General features: G+C 39.8%; 1 protein-coding gene across 1 annotated transcript in view; it reads right to left on the reverse strand.

Annotated features, from left to right (window-relative positions):
* Positions 1-8,933, reverse strand: part of si (sucrase-isomaltase) — a 59,805-nt gene extending 50,872 nt beyond the window's left edge. Inside the window, exons 1-9 of the mRNA XM_026192202.1 lie at positions 8,813-8,933; positions 8,538-8,623; positions 8,231-8,351; positions 7,508-7,617; positions 6,786-6,937; positions 1,816-1,987; positions 1,440-1,539; positions 655-767; positions 406-531 (exon numbers count right to left, since the gene is read on the reverse strand). Of these exons, the coding sequence (XP_026047987.1) occupies positions 406-531; positions 655-767; positions 1,440-1,539; positions 1,816-1,987; positions 6,786-6,937; positions 7,508-7,617; positions 8,231-8,351; positions 8,538-8,623; positions 8,813-8,933 (1,101 nt within the window). The remainder of the gene's footprint in view (positions 1-405; positions 532-654; positions 768-1,439; positions 1,540-1,815; positions 1,988-6,785; positions 6,938-7,507; positions 7,618-8,230; positions 8,352-8,537; positions 8,624-8,812) is intronic.
* Positions 8,934-11,223: the final 2,290 nt, after the last annotated feature.

Raw genomic sequence — 11,223 nt, forward strand, 5'->3', positions numbered from 1 at the left:
ATAAAAACCATGCATTGCCACTACATTTCACACACTCGAGTTTTAAAATGCATGTTTTCTAAGGAAGAAACAAAGAACTAGGAAGAAGTAAAAGGCTAGGTGATGTCAGTGACACCAAGTCACATGTTTTCCATTTCCAGAATGTTCATCATGGCCACATGGTCAGTAACAGTGGTATGTAAATGGAACCTACATTTATTACATACAATGCATGATATTGTGATATAATGGAGGTAAAATATGTAAGCAAAGTTGTTCAACATGTTATCAAAATATCATAAGGACAAAATCACAGATGCAGTAGCTCTGACAGCAATTTTAGATAGTCTGAAGAAAATGTTTTTCTAAAATATGCATGTTATGAAAGACAAATAAGGAATAAAAACCAAGCAGACAGAATCTTACATATGGAAGATCCACAGCACGGTTCCTCTCCACTGTTTCCTTGACTATACTGAGGTTGCCATAGTTCCACCGAGAAAGCTGGAATCCCAGTGACCAGTAGGCAGGAATGACAGGCTTGCCAATGAGCTGAATAGCATGATTGGAAATACTTTTAATGTAATTACCACGTCAAGGCAACACAAAACCCACTTCACCCAACAGTATTAACCAGAAAACCTGCCAGACATATTTCTGAATTTAGAAAATCACCTCGAGGAATTCATGCACCACTTGTTCTGGTGTGTCACCAAAGAAAATGTAGAAGTCAAGCACCCCTCCAATTGTCCTGTAGGTCACAGCTGGGGCGGGCTGCAGTGTCACATCTGGTGAAAACACAGAGACAAAACGTATAAGTATCAGTATTATGTTTAAAAATAAATTACAACCCCAAATTGATTGTAAACCATTGTGTACCACCGGTCCTCTGTTTTGATAAACCAACTTTCTTGTTGTTTTAATTCTTCAGAGAATTATTACTTTAGACCTAAACACAATTGTATAAGGAGGACGTATCCGTCAATTTCTATGGAAATCAATATATTAAAAAAACTTACATGAAGCAACTGTAAGCATAAGCGACAGAAACATGTCAGTGGGAATCACTAATGCTTTCAGTCATCTCCTTCTCAGAATAAAGCAGTCATGAAATATTCTCTTTGATTTGTCAGCACAATTCTTTGATTGATGCAACAGTAGCTCCTTTTGTGTTGGGGGATGAGGATTAACTGGCGGTTCGTATGCCCTTGAACCATTTAGAGATGATTTTCTTGTCCCGATGTTACATGTATCAGTGTAAACATACGATATGTTTGTACTTTTTTGGCAGTATGTATGAGAGTGCTTGTGCACATACATTCTGTAGTTTTTAAACACAGTGCTGCTCAAATGTTTTTTTATGCGTACGTGTGCATTTGTTTGCGTGCTCGAACCCATGTGTATTTGCTTTTATCCAAGTACCAACAAGTGTTCTTGCATTTGTGTTAGCGTAACTTTACCCATAGCATTGCTGTTCAGGAGAAACACCCCAAATGACTTCCCACTATTATCTTCCAGACAGAGGAAAAAGGGATAGTGTCCATAGAGGTTATGTGTTCCCTGTAGAGAAGAAAGGAGGAGACAAATGAATATAGGGCATTGGTGCCTTGTGAGACCACCATGTGGGAGACTTACTGAAACTGAGGGGGTGCCTACACGGCATAATCAGCTTACAAGGCATTCAATTATAAGCCTTTTGCGAAGGCAAATGCACATGTAAGACACACATGTAAACATGCCACACACGCACAACTAAGCAGGCCTGATTTGAGCAGGCCTTATTTTAAGCACATATGTCTCTTTGTGTTTGTGTGTGTGTGTGTGTGCTGTGTTTACCCCATTAGGAAAAGCATCTCTTGTGAAAATTGGCCAGGTTCTCCAGTTTGTGTCATGCCGATATTGCCTATGGACATGCTCCCCCAGGCCATAAATATTATGGGATGGGAGCTTAGCAGACAGCTGTATGTACTGGTCTTCAAACACAATTGGAGCCATTCTAGTGTCAAACCTGAATGTCAAACCAGAAAAAAAGTAAAGTTAAGTAGGAAGTGAAGAGACACACTGATGCACTGGGATGTGGAATAAGGGAGAGCAGATAAGAGTGAATTTGTGTGAGACACAAAAATAAAGAAAATGAGCATGAGATGGAGCAAGAAGAGAGTGGGAATGAGACAGAGACTGTTACGTCCCCACATGAAAGCTAGACGAAGAGGGAGGGGGACAGTAACAGTTGGATCCGGGTTGAAATGAAAAGGATGCCAGGCAGAGGTGTTTAACACAAAATAAATCTTTATTATAATTAATTAACCCAATAATCATATAAGCAGTAACAACAGAAAGAGACAGCAACGCTGCTTTAATGACAAATCTGACAGGCCAACCCAAAGAGATGGCGACCGCTTCAACTAAGAAAACAACTATAAGGCTTCAATAGAATAAGACAGCAACGCTGCTATTAGGAATAACCAGGCAGGCCAAGAAATGGAGGCTGCCGTCATTTAAGCAAAACCACTGCCCAGTTGCACGCACGCACGCACGCACGCACGCAGCAGGCCTTTTCCACACCTAGACCTAGACCTTACAAGTTGGCACTGGCGTCAACTTCCAGTTTGAAAGGCTGAGAGAAGTTGGGGGCTGCCAGAACCGGGGCGCTGCAAAGGAGAGATTTTGCAGACTCAAATGCATGCTGGCATTCCCCTGACCACTCAAAAGGGATTTTGGGGCTACATAGCTTCGTCAAAGGGGCCACAACTACCGCAAAGTTCTTACAAAAACAGCGATAGTATCCACTCATGCCCAGGAACCGCTTTAGCTCCCGCCTAGTGGCTGGGGCTGGGTAGCTGAGGACAGCCTCGACTTTTGCCTCTACCGGGTGAACCTGCCCGAAACCCAGCGACAGGTATTACAATACCTTGTAACATCTGCCTTCATTGCTGGCCAGAAGAAGTGCTGCAGAATACGGTCATACGTTTTAGTTACCCCCAAATGTCCTGACCATGAATGATCATGGGCTAATTGTAGCACATGCTGACGCAAACTAGACGGGACCACTATCTGTTGGACTACACTCTAGTCCTCCCCTGGCTTTGAGGTCCACCTGTTAACAGGAGAAGCGATTTTAAACAGCCCCATCCCTTTTGGCTTACGTGGTGTTGAGGCTGGCTGTCTGTAGGCCTCGCAGTCCTCTATTAAATGGCCAGATTTAAAACAGTAAAAACATTTCCGGTCTTACCTGGGACGAGGCACAGGTACCTCTCCCCTTGTGTCTTGCTCACCACTAGCACCGCTAGCCTTCGCTAGGGTGCCGCGTCGCTCATGCTTAACTCGTCAGCCAGTGTCGCGGCCCTGCTGCAACGTGGAGACCTTCTGTTCGTTCAGATGTACTGCCATCCGCTCGGACATGCAGTTTTTAAATTCCTCAATGAGAATTAACTCCCATACCGAAACTAGGTCTGCAGCTTTACAGGCCATACACCATCGGTCAAAGAGGACACTCTTTTCCCTCGCAAAATCCAGGAAGGATTGACCCTGCACCTTTTTCAACCCCCGAAATCGCTGCCTATAAGCCTCGGGGACTAGTTCGTAGGCTAACAGGATAGTACTTTTCAGTTTGTCATAATCCAAACTGCACTCAGCGGACAACGAGGAACAAACTTCCTGTGCCTTGCCCACCAGCTTGCACTGCAGCAGGATGGCCCACGCATCCCGCGGCCAACGCAAGGCTGTCACTATCCGTTCAAATGATTCAAAGTAAACCTCCACCTCAGTGTCACGAAACACAGGGACCAGATGACTATTACTGCCTACATCAAACTGTACCTCTGTCTGTGACAGCAAGGCCGCTACAGGAGGGGAGGAGGCCTGCTGGAGTTCCAGCTGTCGCAGCTTGACCTTAGTCTCCGCCTCCAACCCCACCTTCTTCAGCTCGACCTCCCTAGCGCTACCCAGCTCCGCCTCCAAACGCCTAAGCTCTAACTCCTTTTTCAGCTGGAACTCACGCTCCTCCTTTCCCAGTTGGAGATGAGCCAGACGGACTCTGAGCCTAGCATCCTGCTTAGAACCCTCCGATGACTGGGTGGAGAGCGGATCAAAATGGGGCAGTGTCATTGGCCCACAGGTGTAGACACTGGAGGTTCTACGACCTGGCCTGGAACATGAGGCGCTGTAGGTACTAAGTCCAACCAGACTGGGTGTGCTCGGGGGTTCTTGCATTACAACCACCCCCTTCTCCAACAGCCCAGACACCAGAGCGGCCTTCAGCTCCGCTTTGCGTAGACCAGTGGAGACACTGATCCCGTAATATGTTGCCACCTCATGCATATCCCTCTTCCTACAAACATCCAGCAGGGCAAGCGACGGCTTTGCCATAAATCCAGCAATATCAAAAGTGGCCATGAAACTCATAACGGCCCGCAAAACACAAGCTAACCACTCAAGGGCCACACAACACCTTCACTACACAACCAAAAACAGGCGAAATAAAATGTGTTGTATCAAGACAACCATTAACTAAAATTCTACCAACCCTCTCCCAAGTCCTGCCTACTCAGAGTCTAGCCTCACCTAGCTTCTGGAGCTTCTGGAGCAGAGACATTTTGACAAATTGAGTTGCAGGAAAAAAAAAACAGCGAGTAGACAGGCCATCCCATCAAGCTGTAATAAGCCCTCTGGGTAACATTTCTGTAGTCTTCAAAACAAGACATACACTGGTTACTGAAATACCAAGCCTGCTGAACTTTCAAACAGCTGTCAGATATTACAAGTAAAGGTTTTAAATGCTGTAAATATATGATATTATTTTCATTTAACATCTTAACCCTAATTCTGTTCAAAAAGATCATTTCCACATGACAGGCACACAGGCTTAATAGAATGATTATGAGCAACATTGTCCATTTATCTATATAGTAAATAAATAACAGATGTCAGTGGAATTTAATGCCATAATAAATACCTGGGGTAACCTCCTGCAATTTTTATGATTTAAAAGTAAATATGTAAATATTGTTATCACTGTATTTTATGGACTTTTTACAGTTCATGGCCTGCTTATTCTCATATTCTTATCAAACTATAATTACATTATAACAATTTAGATCTTGGTAAACATTCCATGTGCTTAAAAATCCCACAATGGTTGTCTCTGTAGCTATGCTTCACCCACAGTGCCAAAAAGGATCAGTTTGGTTGCTAAATCACAAATAATCTTCATCTGCTTATCTTAAAATTTATCTTGAAAATAATTTTAAAGGCCTGTGACTAAAAGTTGTGTGCAGTGTTGAGAAAGATAAATGCAACTTTTAAAAGCAGGTCAAACCAACAGCTTTCATTTTATGTAACTGTGACTTTAACTTTGTCTTTCATTATTTGTTTTTTGTAAGTAAAGAGTGTTGAAGAAAATAATTAACTGACTCTTTTTTTTCTTATAGAAACATAACTCAACAATGAAAGAAAGCCAATAAAAGACAAAACACTAAAAGCAAAGGATTAGATAAAATGACTGTTGTACATGTTTTGTCATTTTGAAATGTGTTGGCATGTCTGAGCAATATGAATTCTCTATTGGCAGTGTAACTTTTGTTTCACCACTTTCTGCCAAGAGCAAAGATCAACTACAGGAGTGTAAACTATCGTTATCAGTATTTTAGAGCACAGAGATTATTCTAAGTATTGAACATTTGCAATCAACCAAAGAAATCCCCGTACACTGTAGAGAGTTTGAATCAGAAAAATGGACATCCTATTTTTTTCATGAAATAATTGTGGACCTCTGTCTACAAGCTATTTTTTATACCAATGGAATTTATTAAAAATAAATATATTTTCCTACATTGAATGAAATGATAAAAACCTCCTTTTAACCTTTCCCCACCAATGATAATAATAATTAGTTTTTTGTCAAACAACTGCACAAAGGGCGCATTGACTGGCGCCTGGTTGTAAATTTCATTATCGTTACATCCAGGAAGACTGATAAGCCGCAGTGATACCTATATCGATGACATCCACACAATTTGCACCCCTACTATAAATTAAACATTTTCAAAGGTTGCTTTGGCTTTCACTTTTCCTGTAAATAAATCCACATTTACCTAGTAGGGAAATTTGTCATGCACCATAAAAGCCAATAATGATGTACAAAACACCATTAGCACTAATGTATGCAATTGTTGTTTTGCTCTATTTATCTGTGTTTGTGTGTTCTGTGGAGGAGTTTGTCACTGCAATGTCACACAGGGCCAACAAAGCATGCACTGAATCAACACGAAAATAATGACTTATTGTTTGAGAAACTGTCTTGTAACATGGAATGGTGTCACCTGCCAGTTTTGCATGACAGCGAGTTGGTGTGCTGCTGAGACCACCTTTGTGGCTTCCTTACACATCTGCTTCAAGTGATGCACATAACCTGTGGTTCCGAATTTCCAGTGTCAAATGTTTAAGGGGACAGTTCTGATAAGTAATACTTGTAATTCTAAATAAATATTTAATAAGTCAATTTATCTTATATTAAAATTTCAGTACTATGGCATCTTAGCATTATTATGGAAAATCTCCTCCACACTACGCAATCCTCTGCTGCTATACATGCTTTAACTCAGAAATGCCCTCATCCCTCTTTACTAGCGCAACCATAGTATATAAAAAAAAATGTATAAAGTACATAAGAAATTATAATAACAATTACCTTCATGTGAATCGTGTTTTTTTTAATGAATACACACAGTTTGACTAGTCTGATATCTTTTGTATATCCAATCTGAAACAGCAAATATACATGGTATATACACACAATGAGCACTTACACAACGTTTTGGTTCTCCTCTCTGCGTACAGTAAGGCCAAAGGGTTTCTGTGTGATCTGCAGTGTGTTGTTGATGGGACTGGATGGTGTAGGGTTGAGGCTAAGGATGTGCTCATGGGGGACTTCAAACCTCTTATTGTTGGGATCATAAATCTGAGGGAAAGGAAACAGTCATTTTAGGCAGTTAGACAGAACTCTCGCTGTCTCAGTAATACTCAGTTGTGTATATTTCTATTCTTCATTCTCAACAGCTTTTATGGTAAATGGTAAATGGCCTGTATTTGTATAGCGCTGTACTTAGTCCCTAAGGACCCCAAAGCGCTTTACACTACATTCAGTCATTCACCCATTCACACACACATTCACACACTGGTCATGGCAAGCTACATTGTAGCCACGGCTGCCCTGGGGCGCACTGACAGAGGCGAGGCTGCCGGACACTGGCGCCACCGGGCCCTCTGACCACCACCAGTAGGCAACGGGTGAAGTGTCTTGCCCAAGGACACAACGACCGAGACTGTCCGAGCCGGGGCTCGAAACGGCAACCTTCCGATTACAAGATGAACTGCCAACTCTTGAGCCACGATCTTTTATATTAAAGATACTTTGATTAAACTGCTTCTGAAATGAATAGTGTATCTCATAATTTATTACTTTGCTGTAAAATCTGGCCCTGCAAACATGCATACAAGAATATAAACCCAGAATGGTGTCAATGTTCACCTTAAATCTGAGTCGATTCTTTGTCTGCATTTCTGCGTCAATTGCCAGTTCCTTTATGTGTTGACCAAATAGAGGTGGAGATTCCATTCTTGTCAGTTTTGCCTTTATAGCTGCAAAAATAAACAGATGACAGTAAGATGGCAAGAAGTTTAATATATCATCCACATAATACAATATATTTACATAATGTAGAAATCAGTTACATAAGAAACATAAGTTTAAAAAATGAAAACAAAACAACAATTCAGTTTTGTTATATTTTATTATAAAGAGAAACTGTGTGAGCAAACATTCGTCAGGGTCAGTCGTTCAATTCAGGTGTAGCACCACATTAAAATCTTCAGGTGAACTTAGACTGGACTTTATTTAAACAATATGTATTGCCAACTTCTTTTACCTCCATGATAAAAGGTTACAGAGTACTTAGTTGGCTCTGTTGTACTAATTTGCATAGTATCCTTAAGCAATACCTTTGCCAAATGGTATTACATTTTAAATTAGATATGGATAAAAAAAAGGAATGCTTTCATTTTTATGTGTTGGTTCAATTCCCAACACATACAAATCTCAGGCTGGGCTTATATATATATATTCATGACTGTTTTTGAATATTCTACTGAGTCCAAGCACATACAGACTTCTTTCTATTTATGTGCATATTTTTATCAGTTAGTGAGCACATGACTCTGAATTAAAGAATACAGAGGGGGTTTAAGGTTTTACCATAAGAATTTGGTGTCTCCTGTGATTCCACAGTATATCCATAGTTGGTTGGGAAGAAACACCAGGGAACATTACTCTCATCCCGTGGACTCCAACAACAGCCACGTTCCTGACATATCTCCTGTTAAGAGTATTGTTGCCAATATAATTATTTGTAGTGTCATTACTGTTACTATTAGAAGTGATTTTTGTCACAATAGCAAATGCTTAAATTGTGTAAATAATATTTATTTATTTAATTATTCATAAATTAATAAATAAACAAAATCCCCATACACACACTTTACACTTTAGGAAATTAGTTTACCTGTGATGCTCCAGAATCAGGGAAGCAATCTACTCTCTCACCCAGAGGCATGCTGGGACATGTTGGCACAAATGTATCTGTAATTTCTGAGAAAAGAACAATACAACTAAGTCACAATTATAAAGGGTAAACCTTGTAATTTTACAAACTGACATTAGTGTGCAGATTATTCTCTGGTTTAGAAATGATAATCATGTGAGCAAAAGAAAAGTAAAGGAGGAAGTGATTTTATGTTGCTTAAAACTTAGATGTGTATTTCTCTGTGGTCCACCTACCTTCTTTCACACCAGATTGTCCCGTGGCAAAAAGAACTATGAATGCGATTGATATAACACTCATAATCGTAAACATCACCATTAACATCACCTCCAACTTAGAGAAGCGTTTTTTCGCCATCTAACAGAGAAAAAATGCACAAGAACAAAATATTCATACGTACACAGTGATTACAAAGGCCAGCATCATTAACACTCGTTAATGATAGCAAGTTTACTACAGGCAAGGTCTCAGAGGTACAAAAACCTTTAGCTGCGTAATGATGCCCATTGGCAGGAGGCACACTCACAGACGTGCAAAAAAATAAAAATAAATAAAAACATATTTAACACACACATACATTTTCCTTCCATTAACCTTGATTTTTTGGCAACAAGTCTTACAAAGGTGGGATAGGTATTAAATTCAGTAAAATAAAACTATAAACGAGAAGGAGAGTGGAGTGAGACTGAAAAAGAATCTGGAAAGGAAAGCTGTTTCAACAGGCTTAGCCTACTCTTTGCAAAGGCACCCAACATACAGCTCAAGCAATTAGGCTTCACTCCAGTATAGTCTACTCTTGTAGACAAAAACAAGGTGAATATCTGGATGTATGTGTGTGTGTGTGTGTGTGTGTGTGTGTGTGTGTGTGTGTGTGTGTGTGTGTGTGTGTGTGTGTGTGTGTGGCTATGTGTCTGTTTGGGTGTGTGAGAAGCTTATAGCTATCCTGTTTAATGTGCTGTGAAGAGCAGGTGAGGTCGTAGAGAGAGACAGAGAGCCAAATGTCTGCATGCCCCTGTGTGTTAGCAATCAGCTGCACATTATAGAGAAACACTGAAAAGCACCTGCAAACATGCAATGTAAGGCACAGAGAAAAAAATACACAAACATAGTGTATGTTTAAAGTACAAATTCTTTAGGCTCTCTACTCCTCCTTTTGGCTTCCACTGAATACATAAAAGTAGGTTTCACTAAATCTTCCAACACACAGAAATCCTGAAACTAACACTGTTTTACAGCTGCACTTTTGAGGTTCCCTGAGTACAGCAAGTTTAAAATATTATATTTAAATAGAACTTTTATTAAACTCAATGACAGACCAGGAGGCAGTTAGCTACCTGTAATTAAGTTTAAGACTAGCATAAAAATTGCATATGTGATGTGCATCGTAACAACAACAACAAAAAAAAAGAAAAGAAAATCAGCATCAAAGAACCCTCATAAGATATCTGTTCAATGGAACCGCAATATAGTTTACACTATGCTTTTATGCCACTGGCAAAGAGCTTCATATAACCAACATAATCATTAATGCAGTCTTTCTTTGTCCACATTAATGTGAGTATAATTATATAATTTAAGCGCCTACAATCTACAAAATGTTAAAAAATGAAGAAAATTCCCACTGAACATCAGCTTCTTGTAGGTATGTAGTCATAACAAGAAAGATCTTTGAATGTAAAATTGTCTTTTCTGTTTATATATCATTATTCAGCAAAATCATAATTTGTGCAGTACAATCAAAAGACTGTAATATACACTGTAAGGTATTGTTATTAGTTTTTGACTGAAACTGCCTGCCTCTGTAATCTTACCTTGGCTCTCTTTGGAGATTGGAGCAAAGTGTGCCCCGTTCAAGAGAGATAACAGCTTTTCAATCCACAGGATGTGGAAGTGTTGCACATGGACAAGGAGGCTCAGCCCCCTTTACTGTTCCATGAATGGTTGTGTGTGTGCAGGGCTGTGTCTCTACTGTTTGAGAGAAGAAGTGAAACCCAAAATCCCCTCATCTGGGTGTTAAAATCATTCATTTACCACAGTCACGGAGTCTGTATGGGTGTGTCTGCATGTTTATGCTTGTATGGTTATAGTTTAACTAAAGATTACTGTGCATTTTCAATGGTTTACGTAAGATGTGACTTAGAGAGAGCAATCTTTACACCGTTGTTGCTGTAGCACTTCAACGCAGTAGTCAACACATGTACAGATTCAAATTCACTCAGTTGGTAGTAGAAAACTGAATTTTATACCAGGAAGAAGAAACTTTTTAGGAACTTTTAGAACATAGAATATTATGTAAAAAAATTTAATTTATTGGGAAATAATTGTTTGTGTAAATGTGAGGACATTACTCTCAGGTTATATCAGTTTAGCAAATAAAGGGTCAACAAATCCAATAATTCAATTTGGAGAACCCCCCACAGCTGGCTGCAAGTGGATATTTACATTCGAGGATGAGAATTTCTGAATTATGTCAACATACTACAGCGCTCTACTTGAAATAAGAGAGCTACATGTTGCCAGCATTGCTCATTTTTATCTTGCCATTATAAAAGCACTTCCTAAGTATTATCCTAAGGAGTTGTATGATGCACTCCTTGTTGATGAGTTTCATGATTTTCCTTGTTAAGATGCAGTCCCGTTTTTGACA

Source organism: Astatotilapia calliptera, chromosome 14 (genome assembly GCF_900246225.1).
Source record: "Astatotilapia calliptera chromosome 14, fAstCal1.2, whole genome shotgun sequence".
Lineage (NCBI taxonomy): Eukaryota > Metazoa > Chordata > Actinopteri > Cichliformes > Cichlidae > Astatotilapia > Astatotilapia calliptera.